Source organism: Carex rostrata, chromosome 7 (assembly GCF_964058835.1).
Source record: "Carex rostrata chromosome 7, lpCarRost1.2, whole genome shotgun sequence".
NCBI classification, from domain to species: Eukaryota; Viridiplantae; Streptophyta; class Magnoliopsida; order Poales; family Cyperaceae; genus Carex; species Carex rostrata.
In genome coordinates this window covers 6,822,216-6,843,170 of record NC_135924.1, presented here as the reverse complement: position 1 = coordinate 6,843,170, position 20,955 = coordinate 6,822,216, and the positions used below count along the sequence as shown (strand labels likewise).

The 20,955-nt window shown below is 34.4% G+C and overlaps 1 protein-coding gene across 2 annotated transcripts; it reads right to left on the bottom strand.

Annotated features, from left to right (window-relative positions):
* Nucleotides 1-3,049: 3,049 nt before the first annotated feature.
* LOC144556431 (mediator of RNA polymerase II transcription subunit 33A-like) lies at nt 3,050-20,466 on the bottom strand. 2 transcript variants are annotated; one of them, XM_078304787.1, is made up of 13 exons: nt 20,097-20,466; nt 19,903-20,020; nt 17,753-18,010; nt 17,029-17,345; nt 13,952-14,043; nt 13,183-13,438; nt 12,399-12,609; nt 12,192-12,306; nt 11,650-11,817; nt 10,976-11,280; nt 10,396-10,718; nt 4,937-5,143; nt 3,050-4,305 (listed from the first exon to the last, which is right to left on the bottom strand). In XM_078304787.1, the coding sequence occupies exons 2-13, from the start codon at nt 19,953-19,955 to the stop codon at nt 3,194-3,196; spliced, it is 3,417 nt and encodes a 1,138-aa protein (XP_078160913.1). In that variant the 5' UTR covers nt 19,956-20,020; nt 20,097-20,466; the 3' UTR covers nt 3,050-3,193. The 2 variants fall into 2 exon arrangements, with proteins under 2 accessions (XP_078160913.1, XP_078160912.1); XM_078304786.1 differs by having other exon boundaries at nt 19,907-20,020.
* Nucleotides 20,467-20,955: the final 489 nt, after the last annotated feature.

The following is a 20,955-nucleotide window of genomic DNA, read 5'->3' as shown; positions in this document are numbered from 1 at the left end:
AGATGTGATCTATGTTATTTTCTCTATGTGCCCATAAAAAATTATCACATTTTGATTTTGCTTTTATGTGAATCAATAAGTTAAAAAATCAATGTTTAGAAATTATCCACATTAATATAAATTTTTACAAGCTCAAGATGACAACCAAAACAAAGTTGAAATGTCATAATTTTTTACACGTGCATAGATAAAATGATGTAGTTCATATTCAACGGTTTTATTTTGAATTTTAAGATTTAAATTTTGAGTTATTAAAGTTTTTAAAAATGGAGGCATGATGGAGGCACAAAAAATGGAGGCATTTGATCCCTCCTCTTTATATAATAATGTTTGAATAATTATTAGTGATATACTTTTGTTATGTAGTGTATGTTTTTTTTATAAGAAAAATGTCAAACATATTACTTTTATTTTCATGTTTTGTTATTTAATTAAATAATTAAATTTGTTTCAAAAGATATATGTGTTTTTAAATTCTTTTTCTTTATATAAAAAATAATAATTCAGTTGAAATTGATTGCACAGTTTTTTTTTTATTAGTAGTGATTGCATAAGTGTGAAAGAAATGAGTTTTGATATTCTATTTGTAAAATATAATAAAATTAATTATTATATTAGTATTATTTGTTATTCATCCGCTACCGTTTCATTATTTAATAATTTTAATGGGTAAAAGTAAAATAAAGTAAGATCAATTCTTAATAAATAAAGATAGGAGAAAACTAAAATCAATTCTTAATAGTTATAGGTATTAAAATGCTTTCACCCTACATGTACCGTATTCATTGACGCCCCAATCTCCTCCCCTTTGAACTTTGCAATTTATGACAATAACCCCTCCAACAATTATATTACTAATTAACACTCAATTTTTAAGTATGAAATTAATGACTTGAAAAATCCTTCATTCATGTATCCTTATTTAAATTTTTTATGAATAATAATACTTTATAATATTTAATATCAATTTTAAACTTATAATAATGTCTTACTTCATATGGTAAAAAAAAAAGTTAACAGAAATAGAAGATACAAATGTCGTTGATGTCATGGTGAAGTTTTAGTTCCAAATAAGTTAATGGCGTTAATTGAAATGCAATAAAAATTGTGGAGGTTTGCTCTTTGTCTGTATTGAATATTTTGGAGGTTTGCCGATGCACTATTTTTTGTAGGATAAGTAAAAATTTATCAATTCAAAGTCAAAACTAATTTCATGAGATGCAAAAAATTTCAAATGTGACAATTACAATCTTGAATATTCAAATGCACGACAAGTTCTTTATGTGTGTAAACGATTAATTGGTTATGTTGAATATAGCTTCTAGATGTAGAATATTCATCAAATATAATTGCCCCTTGCTATGTTGATTTTTCTTCGATTAACTCCAAGTCTTTCTTGTTGCATACAAGTTACAAGTCCAATCAACAAGTGTGCTAAGAACAACATCTCTTGGACCTAGTGTGTGAGGTTTTAATTTATAACAAGGGAGAGATACACATGAGAGGAAAATAAAATACAAAAATTGAAACAAGATAAGCTATACAAAACAAAACATTCATGATTCAACTAAATATTTCACAAGAAGCTACGAACAGAAAATGTTACATCTCCATCAGACCATCACTGTGAGCATTTGCCATTTTCATAACGGATATATTGGAGATTATGAAGAAGAACAGACGCCATTTTCATGGTCTCTTCAGCATTCTTGCAGAGCAACTACTGTTGCATCTCCTAGCCTTATTGCCTTTTCTGAAATCAAAACACCAACAAATAATTTTGATGAAAGGAGCTTAATCGGGGTAGGTGGTTTTGGAAAAGTTTTTAAGGGAAGATTGCATAATGGAACTATATGGTTGCTGTAAACGAGCCTCATTCCAATCCAACCAAGAGTTCCCTGAAAAGCATGTGATGTTGATCTAAGAAATACTCCGGGTCAGTTAGCCAACTCCAAAGGAATATACATTGGACTTGTCAGTTAGCTGTTGGGTCTTGAAGTACGTACTCCGGGTAGAGATAGAAAAATTGTTTGTTAAGCTGTTGCCATTGAAAGTTGTTATTACAAAATTTGCATTGGAGGTAAAAGGAGAGAAGTGAAGGCATAGTATGCTGGAAGTATTGGGTACAACATTGAATTGGTAAGAGAATGGAGAGAAAGAGAAGCGTGCGGTGGAATAGAGAGGGTTTGTGGATTTAATTAGGTTTGGAAAAGGGTTGGTACTGCTTGAACCAGAGATGAGGTACATGTCGTCAGAGACAAAAGTGCGAGGAGGGGCATCGTGGATGTGCATCGGAGTGGAGTTAGTTAAGCCACACTGGATGAAGTAGGAGGTATTCAGAGTGACTAAAAAGGCTCCAGGGATAAGCTAGGGAGAGTAATTAGATAAACAGAAGAGTTGATTAATGTAAAAACTCCGTGAAAAAGAGAAGTTAGGTACGTAGCAGGAGATAAAGGATGAGCAGATAGCAGCCAGACAGAATAATTAAAGATCTCATATTATGTTAGAAGTATATATTATTTCGTGGAACAGTCGGGTACGTGTTGACTTGAGCTTGGACTTAATTATGAGCCTCTCAAAAAAATCTCTGCCTTATCTTTGATTCTGAATACATCTTCTATCAAGTTAAAAATATGGTTCTGAAACTCGGAATCTGAATTGGAATCGGATACTTGATCGTAGAATCAGAATCGGATGAATTGGTCAGAATTGAAAGAATCGGATTAGAAACTCAAATTTTTTAGATAAAAGCTTGTTTTGTATCCAAAAAAATAGGGGAAAAAATTCGTAAAAAAATAATTTTGATTCCTGAAAATAATAAATATATACAATAAGCGCTTCATATATAAAGTGTATCCATACATCTATTCTACTCAAATTTTAATTAAACTGATGACATATTTAAAAATAAAATACAATAAATGGCATGCCCAAGAACAAGAGGTTTCCAATTATAGATTTTTAGATTGCACGTTAATGTTCCCAGTATTCCTGAAACAGGTCTCTGTTAACTCTGGTAATCTAAGTTTAGCTATCTAGTCTATAATTATTTTTCATTTTTGGTTGTGCTGTCATTTGAATTGAAAACCAGTACTCCATTTTATGTTTTCTATGTTCTATGGTAAAACCATAAAGTTAAAACTCCAAGAACAGCAAATTTACATGAAAGGGGCCAACCAACGACTGGTAAATATTAAATCCATGACAAAGCCTCGACAACAGCTGACATGGCAGCAGGACCCGCCTGCTCAAGTAGTGCAAGTGCCAGCTCAGACTCATTCCACCGCTTAAGCCCCCTCGCCAGCTTTGTCACCGTATCAAGTCTTAAAACCGGGACCCACATTGGAGTGAATCTAACAACCAAACCAACAAAGCACTTCACATAAGCCTTCCATGTGCCAGGCTGGCAATTGGGCTGTAAATCTGCCTCAACGACCTTAGCAATTAAATCCATGTGTTGACCAAAAACCCGGATCCGCTTCGATGAGTACACCCATGTGTATGCCGCTGGGGCCTCTGAGACACCCCACACAAACACTCCAGAATAAAATAAAAGATATGCTACAGCATATCCACTCAATATACCATGAATGGGGCTTTTAGAATCTGCTTTACCCAATAAGAGAAGAGTTGGGAAGGTCTCCTCATACAATATCTGCACTAACTTGGGCCCACCAGTTATAACCAGCATGCTTGCACCAAGCGACACTGACTGACGCACCCTCGACAAGGCAGACGCAAGAGAGGCCGTGCCCGAGTCAGACCTGACCCGGCCCGCCATCCCATTATGATTACTCTTTACGCATTCATCAGCTAACGTGCGGGCCCAATCCAAGATCAGCCCGAACACCACCTCACTGACATAATGAATGTCGTGAAAATTACGGCACGAGTAAATATAAAGATAACCAGGGGCCACTGGAATACGAGGTACACAATCAACTTGGATGTGACCAAAGAGACCACTGGACCCACGCTTCTCAACAAAGTGGGATCCGTCAGTAAGTGATGAGGTGCCTAGGAAGCAAGTGAAGCAGCTTTTGATGAGTTGGGCCGTTGCATTCTTGTCTTGTCTGAAGGGGAAGCGGGTGCAAGATAAGACAATAAAATTGTGCCACCTACGCACCTTCTGGGTCCACAAGGCACCGATAATTGGCATAGTCGGCCAGGAGCTACTACTTGTGCATTTCTCTAGTGCATGCTCGATGATGCCGTTCATATGGTCAGAGTTTTTATCAAGTTTAAATGTGATTGTCAGGCTCACTAACACTGCGATTGGCAAGGGGAGCATTGGAAGTGACCCACCTGTCAGGAAGAAAAAATTACCATTGTAAAGAGTTAAACAGTGTATGTAGTAGGGGTGTTCATTGGGTCCGGTTTATTTGTTCTTCAACCGAAACAAAAAAGTTTGGATTAAATGGTTAGGTTTAGTTGAATTTTTGAATTACTTCGGTTTTTTATGCTTCGTTCAGTTTAGATTTTTCAAAGCCAAAAAGACTGAACCGACTGAACTCTATGTGGTTCAAATCCATGTTTTATATATAATATATGTAACATCAACGGCTTATATTTTGGTTTAGATATTTTAGAACATCTACATATTTTGTATGGAATTAAACAATGTATATATATGTACTAAACAACTTATATATATATATAATTCAAATTCATATTTATTTCTATGATTATTAAATGTATTTTTGTATGTATTGAGTTTTGACCTTCTAAAATTTAATTTCCTTTGTTTCAGTTCAACAAACTAAAATTTACTTCGGTTGTTATTCAGGTGACAAGTTTAATTTGGTTGGTTCGGTTATAGTTTTGAAAACCGAATGAATTTTGGGTTTGTACCACCCCTAGGTGTAGGATGTTCTTATCAGCAATGAGCCTTGAAGAGTTTTAAATAAAAAAAGAATATGATGGCTGGAAAGTTTACGTGAGTAACTGCAGGGGACATCAACTCCGGCCGAAGCAAGGATTTCCTTTATCTCTAGTTCAACTGAGAAAAGGTTTGCTGCCGGGCTAGGCCAGTCGATTCCATTTAGGTGAACTGGCTTCCAAATTCCACGGGTCATTTCAGCTGAGAAATAGGTAACAAATACTACCAATGAAGCCGGCAAGAAGTCGACGATGTGTCTGAGTCCTACAAAATAAAATAGACTGGCATGTAGTTAATTTATAAAGTTTAGGGTTATTAATTAACATACCATTAGTAGAGAGATGAAACAAATTTATTATTACAATTTTTTCATGTTTTGGACAATTTTCATAGTGAATTTTGATCCTGTACTGGATAGGTCAGATACTGGTAATTACAAATTGATAATTGATGAAGAATGCTAGGGTTATTACACTAGTGGAAAAACATGAATCAGGATCGGCCTATCTGGATCGGCTATATGAAACAACCGATACTAATACCTATATGGATTGGTTTTCTGAACAAAACCGATCCTAAAAACTAATCAGATCGGATTTTTTAATCAACCGATTCTAATTTGTGAACTATCAGGATCAGTTTTTTATAAAATCCGATCCTGATACTATCAGGATCAGTTGTTCTAAACAACTGATCCTATATAAAAACCGATCCTGATACTATCAGGATCAGTTCTTAGAAAAAACCGATCAACTCGATTATTTATAAACAACCGATCCTGATACTAACAACCGATCCTGATACTATCAGGATCGGTTATTTATAAACAACCGATCCTAATATGTAATTCATGTTAGTAGGTTTTCTTGTAACTTAATTTTTTTCATGTTATATGTAATTTAGTATCTTATTTTTTTTTTCATGTTACATGTACCAAAATTTTAATATTTCTAAAACATGTCATAATATTGGTTCCTAAAGTATTAATATTTCTTAAGCAAGTCATAAATTATTTTAATAAATAACCTTATAATTATCTAATAAATTATTTCATAAAATTTATTTAGAACATAAAGAAGGTAATATATTATATTAGAAATTAACTTATAAGTTATTGTATTTTACAAATTGTTCCTAAAAGATGGGTTATTTTTTTTAATAAATTATCTTATTAAATATAAGTTACAAAAATTTGTAACATCAAATACGTATATAAAAAGTCAGATATTTATTTATTTTTTATATTTTTAATCCAATACAGAAATAATAAAATTAATTAGAAGATTTTTTTTTTAAAGTATCTGGATCGGTTCTGTCTAAACAACCGATCCAGATAACTATCTGGATCAGTTCTCTGTTAAAAACTGATCCAGATGATATTATCTAAATTAACTTATAATTTAATGGTTCACTCTTTTTACAAGTGGTTGGAGTTTGGAGGAATTAGGAATAGAGATTATGATACTGTATGGTTGGTAAATATTCCTTTTAAGATTAGAATTTTTCTATGGTTAGTTAAGAAAAAAAGTGTACTTACTAGGATGACTTTGAGTACACGAGGATGGCAAGGGGATGTGTCTTGTGTGTTTTGTGGTGCAGCTGAAACTATAGATTATTTGTTTGTGCAGTGTCCTTTTATTCGAAGTATTTGGAATTGGATAGCTGATTTTAACAATTTTTCTTTTGATTATTCAACTATTGATGAATTATGGTTTATTGACAAAGATATTCCCTTGAAAGATAGGTTATTGGTAGAATTACTTAGAGGAGCAGTCTTATGGACAGTATGGTTAGCTAGGAATAAGTTAAGTTTCCAAGGGGTTACAACAAATTCCAAATTAGTAGGGGCTCAAATTATAGCTTTAGCATATTTTTGGGTGAATAATAAGTGTTCGGGTTCACTATTGAAGTTATCTTTATTGCTTCCTACTAATGTTGATCAAATTGTGGTATATTATGTGAATTCATCACTACAGATGGGGCAGCATGGGCAGGAGGAGGTAATCAGGGGTTTGCTGCCTATCGCTGGATCTGACCAAAACATACATCCAAGTGAAGTATTAGAAGAGTAGCCTCAGTTTGGTTTTGTTTTTTGGCGATTTTTGCTTATAACAGTTTGTTAGTTGCAAATATTTTAGTTTTGTTTTTCAAATTTTCTATTCATGTTATAAAAGTAAATTACATATAAAAACAGAGAGCAAAATATAACCTTGATTTATTTAGAATTGTTGCATGTCATGGTAGTTATTATTGTGGTTGCTATGGCCAATCATACACAGATACATGTCAGTGTTGCTATTAGTGTCAATAGTTATTAATTATTGACAACTATTAATTGGTTGATACTAGTTGCACTTAATTACATGTCTGCCAATTCTGGTACGTGTTGAGAAATTAAGAAATATAATTCTGAGGAAAATGAATTTTATTGAATGTTATTTTTTAAATTTATTCTGTATATTTATACAAACTAATTAAGGCTCAAGGAGCCGTTATTGTAACGTTGGTTTTGTTTCTGAAATACATACAAGGACATATTCTCTTCTTCTTCTTTTTTAATTCTAGCCCTTAATCTACGACGATGATTAATCTCGATTGTAAATTAATATCCATCAAATATTCTTCTATTTCCGTATATTTTATTTTATTAATTTCTATGAATAAAAAAAATTCTCCTTGTTTATATCCATTTTCTTTCTTGGTAAAAATTTTCTTGTTTATATTCATATTCTTTCTTGTAAAAATTTATTTTCTTTCTTGTTTATATCCATATTCTTGTTTATATCCATTTATTTTGTAAAAATTTTCTTTCTTGGTAAAAATTCTCCTTGTTTATATCAATAAGGTGTGTTACCATAAAATGGTGCAATTGTATCCCTCCTCATTTATTATTATTATAATTAATCATGTTAATACAAATATAAACCTGTGAGAAAAATTAAGACACTTAAATTATGATTGGAAACACAACATGCATGTGAAATAGAAAATATAATTTGTAACGTGAAAAAAAATAAGGATGAGTAGACAGTTTTCATTATTGGGTTCACTTTCACTTCGAGAGAAGTTAAAGCTGATCGGTGGTCGGTAGGTCCAAATAGAATAAGGAATTCAAGCCTTAATTATTTTATCAAATGCAGATTATAATCATGTCAGTTTAACATTTAAAATTAGGCCACTAAATGTAAACCACCTATTCCTTGTGCTTAAGAGTAATTAGTCCTCTAATGATCTCACTGTCAGTGACTACTTTTTTTTCGGATCCTAATTCTAAAAAAAAAATACTTTTAGAATCGGTTATTAAAAAATAACCGATCCTAAAAGTTTTTTTTTTTTAGAATTAGGATTGGTTGTTTAGAGAGAACCGATCCTGATACTATTAGGATCGATTTAAGCTAATAACCGATTCTAATATATAATAATTAGGATCGGTTCTTAACTTAGAACCGATCTTGATACTATCAGGATCGATTTTTAGAGAAAACCGAACCTAATGCTTATGTAGCGCTAGGGTTTATTTTCGTTTCGCGCCTCTGTACTGATCCAAAATATTTGAGTCTCAACTCATCCCTCTCTCTCTCTCTCTCTCTCTCTCTCTCTCTCTCCCTTTCCTCCGTGTCTCTCTCTTTCTCTATCTCCGTCTCTCCCTCTCCTCCGTGTTTCTCTCTCTTTGTCTCCGTCTCTCCCTCTCAAAGCCGCTCTCCCTCTCGCCTCACCCTCTCCACTTAGTAAGCTTTACTATTAATTTTAGGTTTATTAACAAAGTAGATTTGCATGTGATTTAAGAGCTTTGATGTTAATTTTGTCTTCCATTTGCAAATTTTATTTTGAACGTTACCTTGTTGGTATTTTTTCAGGCTTGCAAATTGAAGTTAGGGGATTTCAATGGTGCTCTATTAGATACTATTTTGCAATTCGTGAGAGGGAGGGTCATGCTAAGGCTTATTTTCGGCAATGACAGGTTCTGAAATTTATTTGATATTTGTGTTTTTGGTGCCAAAATTTATTTATATTTATCTAAAGCTTTAGTTTAGGTAAACTTTGCATGAACATGAATTTTTTGTAATAATTTAAGATGTGTATGATATTTAATTTAGGATGTGTATATGATATTTGATTATTGCTTCTTACTGTGCAAAAAAAAAAAATTTAGGATGCTGGCCAGCAAAATATATATGGAAGCTGATCAAATAAATAAAAATATTTTTTTAGCTTCAATTAAACATCAGGATCGGTTATTTTCAACAACCGATCCAGATTATTACTATTAGGATCGGTTGTTTAAAATAACCGAACCTAATTCTAAAAAAAAAAAAAATTAGGATAAGTTATTTTTTAATAACCGATCCTAAAAGTTTTTTTTTTTTTGAATTAGGATCAGTTATATTAAACAACCGATCCTAATAGTTACTATATGGATCGGTTGTTATGTATAACCGATCTTGATAGTGTAACATCTGGATCGGATTTGGTTTTTTAATTAAAACCGATACTAATAAAGTAGAATCTGGATCGGATTTAATTAAAAACAATACTAATTGTTTTTTTAATGGGTATTAAAAAACAGGGGAAAAAACTATTAGGATCGGTTCTCAGATACAACCGATCCAGATAAGTGCTTATTAAGATCGGTTGGTTAAAAAATAAAAAACCGATTCTGATAATATCAGTATCGCCTTCATCAGGATCGGTTATATTCCGATACTAATATGCGTATATAACCGATCATGATTCTATATTTTCCACTAGTGTTAACTGGATCTTACTTTTAACACAATATAGTGAATTTTGATCCTGTACTGTATAGGTCTACAAACCCAAAACCCTCTACAAACATAGTTAACAAATTATAAGAAATATAAATTTTGGTTTCCAAGTACATTCTCATATGATGATCATGTTGAACGGTTTAGATTACTGTTTGGACTTTAAACACGGAGATATGAATCCGTAGCGGGAGCCGCTATGTACTATGCATATTACCATAACCTCACTCCTATTTTGAGTGAATCTATATGGTAATAGATTGAAACTAGATACTAGACAGCAATATTTACCATAACCAATCCTATCAACACCTTAAGTGTTTTTTTGGGAAGTATTTGATGTATATGCGAAACCCTCTCAAAGCACCAGTGCCTGAATTTGACTTAGTTTAACACTAGATTGTGTTAAAAGTAAGATCTAGTTAATAACCCTAGCATTCTTCATCAGTTATCAATTTGTAATTACCGGTATCTGAAAAGTATCTGAAAAGATACTGGTAATTACCAAAAATTATACATTCTTTCAAAGGCAATGATTTTCTACCTATCTAAAAAGATACTTAAAAAAATTCTAAAAAATGTAAAATTTGCTCTCCAAGTACATTTCCATGTGAGATCATGTTTCACGATTTGGATCAACTGTTTGAAGTTCGAAAATAGAGATATGAATCCATAGCACGGGTCAATCCGTGATATGCACATTACCATAGCCTCACTCAAAAAGTAAAATAGCGCAGAAGTGCTACTAACCTGTAGTCAGATCCCTTGAAGAAAGTTGACCATAAGCGCAAGCGGTCAAAGCTGCCTCAAGAACAAATGGAATAGCCTCTAAAATCTCCCAAGCCGGAAGAGTCAGCCTCTGGAAGGACTCCTCTGTAGTACCACTCCCACTTACAAGCGGGATCCCATTTATGCTCCCTCTACTACTAGAATTCGAGAAACAATTAACCGATTCACTAGAACCTGACCCTGCCCATACCATATTTAAAATCATATTTGCAACCTGGTGCACCGGGTTCTTGTTACACAGTCCTGAGAGAGTTGATGACATGCATGCCTGGTTCTGAAAGTACCTGAAGAATCAGAAGAATCAAAAGAATTTGAAGAATCACAAGAATTAGAAAAATCAACACTAGAATCAGAGGAATCAACATAAGCTGAAGAATCACAAGAGTCAAATACATCAATAAAATCTGAATAATAAAAAAAAAGTGTAATAAAAAAGAAAAAAAAAACTCCTTAGTAGAAATTCGCAAGAGAAATTGCTTACCATGCACACAATGGAAAATGAAGAAAAATTCCATACTTATCCAATTGAGAAATTGCTTACCATGCACACAATTTTGGGAAGAATTCGATGTAAACGGGTTTTGCATTAGGGTCCCGGAGGGAAACACATCCATTTCGCAAGAGAAGAAGATAGTCAAGAGTGAGTTCCTGGGTCCCATGGGTAGTAAAGCAATGCTCTTGAGGGGGCTGGTAAAATTTCCAGAGGCGCAAGAGGAGAAAGAAGGCGTAAGAGAAGACTGAGTACACCGAGGTCTCTTCTGGGAGGCATGACTTGTGATTGGATGGAGGGGGTAGTGACCCAAAGACCTCACATATAGGCATTAGTGCTGCTGCGACTTCAGGAATCTACAAGGGTAGAGAAGTGAAGTATCAGAGAAAAATATTTTCATGAACTTACCGAGAAAAAATAAAATAAAGGTGATTTGGGTTGGTTAGTAAGGAAATACAGTTGTTAAACCAAGGTACTCTAGCAGTAATTGTAAAGATTATAACATTATTCTGTTGTTTATTTCATGAATAATAAGAACAATGTGTGCTGATACTTAACACTAGCGACATCTGGTACAATATTCCCAGGATTGCCCTAGATTATCCACATAAAACAGCTTGCAATTTGGATAAGTATCAGATGAAATGGCCTAGTGGAATATGTTTTTTGTTATATGAGTTGTGGCTTCTGAGTTCTGACATAAGACTAGAGAATATTTTGCTTACCAAACCATATAAAGAAAGAATATGAACTGTATCAATAGAAGCCATGTTCAATAGTAAAGCATTAAGCATCCTCATGTGGCTAATATAAGGATTTTCAATTTCAATCTCTGAGGAATCAAGTGATGATGACGGGGATAATAGCTTAACCACCATATCAACCGCATGTTCCTGATACAAATAATAACAAAAAGTATTAAAAAATTTAACCCAGCAATGTTGTATCAGAAAATGTTGTATCTCTGGAAATTGTACAGCATCTGCATTGGGATTTCTTTTTTTTTATTTCTAAAAACATGCGTGGCATTTCCTTTTATAATTTCTGGGATGTAACACAATTTGTAATTTACAAAGTTTTCTTTTGAAGAAATCACTTTATAATTGTTTTTATTGGCTCTTTTTCTCTCTTCCATAGTAATTACTGATGTGGCAACTAAAAGAAATTAATAGTTAATTGCACGAGTGTAGAGATTTAAAAATTAAAATTAACTTAATTTCTATTTAATGCTTGACAGCTGGTTTTAATTTCTTTCGTTAGATAGTACCTGAAAATTCCATCCCCTAGTAAGTGACGCGCCACATAAAATCCTTGAAGCCATTGGTCTTTCCTCTTCAGATCCATTGAGTGCAATCATGTACAATTTCTCCAGTTCAGCAACACTGAATCAAGAATATTAAACAATGAGTGCTAAAGTGTATAGAAACAAAAGATAAAAAGTGACAAATTTGATTTTTTTTTTTTTTTCTGATACCTTGGAGCAGCGGTTATAGTTAGAAACTTCTCAAGGGAAGCAGTGAGAGGGGCTCCGCCCATGAATGCTGTCCAAGGAGTGTCCCTTGTTAGATGGGGTTCTTTTGGAAGTTGTGCAGTAGGGACCACATAACCCGGCCAATAGTATGCTGATGTGTCAATTAAGTTTCTTGCAATACACGCCTCAACTATGAGATGCAGTATGTTTCCAGCTACAACAACAAATTAAGAAAAAAGGTAAATAGGTTAGATTAGTGAAAACTCCTGGGTAAAAAAAAAAAAAGAGCAAACAAAGACGGTTAAAGATTGTGATTTTTTCTACCACTGGCACAAACTAAAGGCAAACAATTAACTACACATTAAGTTAATGTAAGATGAGTAGGCTATGGTGCTATGCATAGCGCAAATTGTTCCGTACAAAGGAACAGTATCTCCATTTTCAATGATCAAATAGTCGATCTGAACTGTTCAACATGATTTCCATATGAAATCTACTTTGAATACTAAATTTTGTAATTTTTCAGAATATTTTTTACTATTTGTTTAGATAGGTAGAAAATCACTATTTTTGAATGGTCTAGAATCTTTAGATCAAGTGAATTTTTTACCTACATAATAAAATAGTAAAAAAATTCTAGAAAATGTAAAAGTTGATCTACATGTACTCATATGGATATGGAGATCATGTGGAACAGTTCAGATTTATTGTTTGAACTTTGAAAATGAAGATATTGCTATGGATAGTACCATAGACTTACTCCATGAAAGATAACAAAACATATTACTTGCTTTGATATTGGGGTTTGCATTGGAAATGAAAACAGCAGCTTTTGTTGCAGCCTCATTTGCCAAAGTAAGAAAAGCCGGGTGAGGTGTGAGAAGTGCTGAAAACTGCCCGAGTACTTGCAGGGATGTCACCAAGCCGAGCCTTCTGATAGGATCATTGTTCACAAGTGGAACAATTGATAAAGGCACAATAGCTAACAAGATACTTAACCGTGCATCGACGAGCGGTATAGGTCCTTCAACTTGATCTCTTCCCTTTTAAATCAATGAGAGTATAACTGATTATTTCACTTATTTAATCATCAACCGTAGTTGATTAATTACAAATTGAGCTAGTTTGAGTCTTACTGATTAAGAAAAACAAATCCTATATCAAGATAAAAGCTTAGGTTTCTTTTCCTTAAAAGGATAGTACTGTATCTGGATCTAATGCAAAAAATAATTTACACATGAACCATAGCAGAGTCTGGAATATCATATGTGCCAGTCAGGATCGGAAGTTTACAAGTCTAGTAACAAAGACACTATGATTTTTAATTGGTTCTATTAATTTACTAGCTCAATTGTTCTCCTTTAGATCTCAAAATTAACTGGGACTTGTTCTGTCCAAACTATATATTGGTCAGGTCTGGTACCAGCAGAAAACAAAAGTTTATCCGGAATCTATGCAAGTACCAAATCTAGAATAGTGCAATTGCAAAATTGTGGTTTTATATGCAGCTGATTTCAAAATACCAAAAAAAAAAGGATGAAAGAGTTAGTCTCAACTCGTTGCACATGTCGAAGACCTGACAGCCAGAGAGCTTGAAATGTTTCTTGCCACGTGGCCTGATTAAGCACTTGTAGTCCCTTGATGAGCTCTGTCTACGAATAAGAAAAGTCAATTACCATAAAATAGTACTTCGAAAAGAATAGATCGGCCCGTACTATGGATTCATAATCTCTATTTTCAAAGTTCAAAGAATCGATCTGAACAGCTCAACATGATCTCCATATGAAATATAGTTGGAGACAGGATTTTACTTCTTTTTTAGAATTTTTTTACTATTTTTGAATTGTCCAGAATTTTTAAATTAGGTGATTTTCTACTTATTTTAAAAAATAGTAATAAAATTTCTAAACAATAGTGATATAGTGATCCCAAGATTTTCATATTAAGATCTTATTCAACGGTTTGGATCAACTGGTTAGACTTTGAAAACAAAGATATGGATTCATAGTAGGACTGATGTGCACTTTGCAAAGTACCATAGCCTCACTCAAATAGGATTTAACAAAGTATCTAGTCCCTACAGCGTGTTGACTACATTTTTTCATTATATTTTTCGTATATGTATCATACACATCAATATAGAACAAATTATTTCTTTACTGATACGGTGCTGGTTTTCACTGATCTTGAGGATATTCTGGTATGGCGGTGGACAGCTAATATAGTGGTGATTATTCAGCGGGATCCATATATAAGGCTCTCATTGAGGCAGGAAAAATTAATTGGAGGTTCATGAAGATTTGGGAAGGGGCTGCCCCCTTAAAGGTTAAAATTTTCTCTCAACTTCTATTAAAAGATAGACTGCCAACTCGTGATATGCTATAGACACTACAACAAAACAGATTTATTGCGACCGGGGCTGACGCCGGTCGCAGAAACTAATTTTTTTTCAAAAAAAAATGAAATTAATCAAAGAACCGGCGACCAAACCTTCATCGACTTTCTGCGACCATAACAGCGACCGGCGTGGGCGCCGGTCGCTGAAAGTTTTGGTAAAAAAATAAAAATAAAGGCATGCCTTCGAATTCGTCTCCCCGCCAGATCGAATAACCCTAGCCGCCCGCGCCATAGCCGCTCTCTCGCTCTCGCCAGACATCGGGAATCATTGTCAGCCTAAACCCTAGCCTCTCTGTCTTTCCGTCTCTTCCATTCCCTGTCCTCTTTGCGAAAAAGAGCAGCCGCCAGACCGTTGCCTCTATCTGCACGAAGAAGAAGGATCGCGCCTCCGCCTGTGTCGCCTCTACTGTAGCAAGGTATAGTAGCGCCTTTTACTGTATCTGATTTTGAGTGTAATTTCTGGTTTTGATTGAATGTCCAGCATGGGTTGAAATTTTAGAGCCTAATATCAGCTCTACTTTGAAATTATTGAAATGCTCTTGTGATCTTGATCGGGCTTGTGTGCTGCCTTGTTGTGAATTCTTGCATGTCTTATGCCTTCACTTGTACCTATTGACCCTCTATCTAATTACCCCCCTATGACTTGCTATGATGATTATGTGTGTTCTGATGCTTACTAGTAAATTTTGTGATAAGGGCCTTTTCATTATTTGGTATAAGATTAAGGGGTAATGTGTGAAAATTGCTTGACTTGTGATAAATAAATTAAGAGAGGGGGACTCTATGCAAATCTGAAATTTTTTAGTGTAAAATGCGGCCTTATTCCTTTTTCTATAATTTTGTTATATATGTGTCTCAACCTCACTTGTCTTAATCTGAGGAAGATTACAACTTAGTTGTACAGTTAGAGGGTATATAAATTGGTGGTTCTTTAAATGGATTATAGATTCAAGTCCGCTGCTTTGAAGTGGCATCTAGACAAGCATGAAGGCCCTTCAAAGGTTATTCTATTTAATTGTATTTTCTCAGTTTCTAAGTTAATTTATTAATCTGAAATTAAATGAGAAATTAAATGAACAAACCTAAGTTTTTCTTTCTTTGCTTGTAGATGTTGCTTTATGCTGTGAAAAATACGAGGTAGAAACAACGGACATGTGTTAATTCTCTTCTCTTCTAGTAGAGTGTGTAATTATCATAAATATATGTTGTCAATATACTCTTGCTTTGTATGAAAAGATTATGTCAATATACTCTTGCTTTGATCGATTTTGTTTGATTTGAATGTTGTTTATATTTTGTATGTTTAGATATTGTTGTTTATGTTTGATCGATGTGAATGTTTGGTACGTGTGGTACCAATTAAATGGGGGAAAGTAAATAACTAAAAAAATCTAAAAAAATCGACAGAAGGTTAGCGACCGGTTTTTGACTATCAGCGACCGTTTATTTCGTCGCAGATAAGTTTTTCTGACGTCAGCAAAAATTAACAGCGACAAAAAAAATTGGGCGCAGAAGAAGTATCAGCGACCGGCTGACGTCATTCAGCGACCGGTGACGTCAGCAAAAGAGTATCTGCGACCGGAATGAGTATCAGCGACCGGCGCTTTTACTTTCTGCGACCGGTTTTCTGGTCGCAGAAAGTGATTTCTGCAGTAGTGAGAGAAGGGGCATCAATTGTGAGCTTCATTGTGTGATGTGTGATGTGTGATGTGTGATGTGTGATGTGTGATGGGTGTGCAGTGGAAACTTCTGATCACCTATTCTTTGAATGTCAAAATGCAAAGGAGGTGTGGGCTCATTTTGTTACTCTAATGCAAGCTGGAGACACAGTATGCAACTCGTGGGAAGCATCACTTGATTACCACAGCAATCTCATGGGGCGAAATAAGCAAACTAAGCAGGTTTGGAGTGCATATTTCATGTCCGTATTGTGGTCATTGTGAGGCAGCGCAATGAAGTAATCTTCCGAGACAAGAAGCTACCACAGTGGCTTGTTGCAAACCGAGCTGCTGAGGATGCGAATTTGTGGTTGAAGTTTTGCGGAAAAGGGAACCGAAGTGTTGTATTGGGGACTGTTAGGGGACCAGGTTCAGTTGCAAATACAACTTCTGTTTTAATTTAGTCTTGATGTAATAATAATTACGACATGTTGTAGTAATCAAATCTATTAATATAGCCTTGGTAGTCACTACCAAGTTTTCAAAAAAAAATAAAGAACAGATTAGCAAAAGTTTACCTGTTACAACTTCAATAGCAGAGACGACATGGAGGTGGCGACCATCCATGGCATTCTCCATGAACACGTCAAAGGGAATCCAGCAAGTGGAGTTACCGTAACTTAAGTTGTTTGCAGAGCTCAAATTTTGGGGCCGAGTGTTGAACAGCACGCCAAGTTGCGGGTGCTTCTCCAACCGATGTATTGTGTAAGTCAACGCCTTTTGTATGGTAGCAAGCGAATTATTTGCACCATTAATGGTTGACGGAGAAGTGATCTTTGATATATGCGCTTCAACCAGCTGTAACCTCTCCACTAAATTATTGAATTCTTCTGGCCTAGGTACATAAGAAAAACAATGAATTTCATGGCAGCAAATATATATTCAATCGTTAAGGCCATGTTTGGTTGTGAAGTAAACCCCTTACTCCACACTTAAGCCGTCAAACGAGGAGTAAAATAGGTAATGGAGTAAGAGGTGAGTTAATCCGTAGTAAGATACTCCACTGATCTCTAGGTGGATTAACTTATTGAACATTTACTATGCTTGTAGGGTCCACTGTCATAGGCAAATGTTCATTTTCTAACATCTTACTCATCCATGCGGATTAATTTAAACCATGACTTAAAACTACCAAATAGGACATAAAATATGAGGATTAATGTAGAATAAACAATTCAATCATTTGGTTTGAAGGTCTAAAGTAATGAAACAGAAATATATAGGATGGGTGTATATACATACATATTTATACTGATGAGGCGCAGCAAAACTTGGGCCTTCTTATTAATAATTATCTTCTCTACAATCTCTAAAGCCAAGAGAGTGTTATCATGCTGCATTTCTGTTCTTGCATATGAAAAACCACAGTCTTCAAGCACACTATCTACTAGGGTTTTAACTAGAGTGAAAATGAATAAAACAATGGCATGACCCAGATCCATCTGTGCAACTCCATAGGTACCAGATAGTTGTAATGCTTCATCAATAGACTTCACTATCCTGCATGAGTAATTGTTTAGTTGCTAACAAATATTAGAAAAGGTGGGGGCATAGTGGTCATTTCAGAACAAATATTGAATCGAATAACTAATAAAGATTATAGAAAATTAGATTATAAGGTGGGGGCATAGTGGTCATTTCATAACAAATATTGAATTGAATAAAAAATTGACCAAAACCGTTGAATAATAAAAAGTTTGTGTAGTATGACACCAACTCTAAAATTTACTAGATAGATTTCAAACAACTAATCCAAAATATTAAAACTGATTTATTTTATGAATGATTTAATGATTTGTTTACATACAAAAATTTTATTTTTTGAGTTATTTTAGTATCTAGTCAAGCGGTCAAAAATGTTAAAAAATAAATGCATTAAAATTAACTTAAATTAAAATATCAAATTTGATCACTTGACTTGATACTAAATAAATTTGAAAATTTATAAATTTTGTATGTAAACGCACAACTAATGAAGTGGAATGGTTTGGATTCACCATTTGAAGTCGATTCAATATATTTTAGTTAGTGTTATATAGGCTGAAATGACACTGATATCATACTAGCTGGACTCTATAGAAAATTAGATTGTGAGATGGGGGCATAGTGGTCATCTTAGAAGAAATATTGAATTGAATAAATAACTGACCAAGACCGCTGAATAATAAATCCTATATAATAGGAATTAGGTGTAGATTTGCCACTAAAAATTCTGACAAAGGTGAGAATATTTTGTTGGTTACTAATTCAAAACAAACTACTGACACAATAAGTTTTGAGAAGGGGATGCATGGTGAGTGAGATCTGTGTTATGTGTGACGTAGACGAGAGGGAAACGAGGGATCATTTGTTCTGGAGATGTAATCTAGCAAAGAGGTTCTAGAGAGGGTTCCTTGCATCCGTAAATATTACGGTCCCAATAAACACCTGTTCAATTAGAGAGGCATGGTGGAAGCATAGAAGGGGCCTCTCAGGAGAGATCAAGAGGTGATGGGATGTTGCTTGGGCAGTGGAAGTGTGGACACTGTGTGGAAAGAGAGAAATCGGAGGATTTTCTCTCAAGAATTCAGACAAGTGCTTACTTTAATTAATGAATTAGTTCAAGAAACTTTTCTATGGGCCTCCAATTGTTAGGAGTGAGTTTGTAAGGAGTTGAATGGGTACTTATGATCAAAACCGATCTTTTGCGGTCCTAATTAGTGTACTTTTCAAAAATTAATGTGTAATATAGATATTAGGAAACCCCCTCGGGGATGTAAATAATTTTCTTTATCAAAGCCAGCTGTCCTTCAAAAAAAAATCCTATATAATAATACAAGCGTTGAAAGTCGCAAATGTCCTATATAATAATAAATCATATATAATAACACAGTTTGACTTGAAATTAAGCAAGCTTCTACAAACTTGTTCGTTCTCTAATGTAAAAAGTCGTAAATGTCCTTGTTCAAAATAAGAAACCAACAATTAGTGTGGAACAAATGGCAGGACAGAGTTGGCTCCGTCACGGAACGGCATGATAATGGCACGTGTTACTGTTCTGTATCGTGACTCGCATGTTGCGTGCCGTGACAACCTTTTGACATTTTAGTCACAGCAGGCGAAAGATCCGATCACGGTACGACACAGCACGGTACGTAATCACGCGAGTCACGTGTAATTAGAACCGTTAGGTCTTAATCAAATAGTGAATCTTGAAGAAACTAACTTAAATTATAAAAAAATAGTTAAACGTGAAAAACGTGACTAGTTGAGCTTGGACACAGCACGTGAATAGTCAGGGCATGCGAATCACAGCGTGACTCGTATACCGTGACTACCCCTTAATATTTTGGTCACGGCACAGCACGTTTTTTCCACTCTACCAACAATATCTGAGTGAGAGAGAGAGAGACTTGCATGTCAATAGATGGTACGGTGGTTCCTGACGGTGGTAAGGTAACCGCATAGCGCCTTAGCAACTCGAGATATAGTCGGTACGCACCAGGTTGCCCTTTCCTTTGCGGTACCACTCTGTTCAAAACAGAGGATTAGATTAAAAAAAAACGAGCAGTTTGAATTTTAAAAGGAGAAAAGAAAAGAAATTTACTTTTGGGTGAGAAGAGCAAGGATATGGAGAGGGTCGACGAGGCGTGAGGCCATGGCTTGGTCGAGAAGTTTCCATAAGGAAGAAGTATGCTGCGAGAAACAGAGATTGGAGACGAGAATTTGAGCGAGGTTGGGATTTGGGAGAGAGATGCCTCTTTCTTGGAGACGACGGGAGAGCTCCAGTGAGCGCAAGAGAGGTGCCTTGCTGTGTACCTCCGAGGCCTTTAATTCATACGCTATTATTTGATCCGTGTTGGTAGTGGAGACGGTTGTCTCCATTGGAGAGATGGAGAGGTCCTAAGCTTCAACTGTTGAGAGAGAGAAGGGGTGAAACCGTGAGAAAGTAGGGGTCATTATAAACCGTGAGAAACTTTGACGAGTTGGTCTTCGAACTTTTAAACTTTGACTTCAACTTCTCGTTTTTTTTTTAACCGTTTTTATCGTATTTGATGGGATGAATATGGATAAAAAATTATTTTAATTAGTTTATTCGGAAGTGAGGATTTTTATTTTAATTAAATGACTTAAGATACAAATAAAACTATTCTGTATCTATTACTTATATAATAATTATATAAAATAAAGTTGTATGATAATGTTTGAATAATAGTTAGTTACAATAAAATTTATTTGTGTAATATTTTATATAATAATGTTTGAGTAATTATTAGTGATATACTTTTGTTATTTAGTGTATTTTTTTATAAAAAAAATGTCACATATATTACTTTTATTTGCATGTTTTGTTATTTAATTAAATTTGTTTCAAAAGATATGTGTTTTTAAAAAAAAATTTTCTTTATATAAAAAAAAAAACAATTCAGTTGGAATTGATTGCATAGTTTTTTTTATTAGTAGTG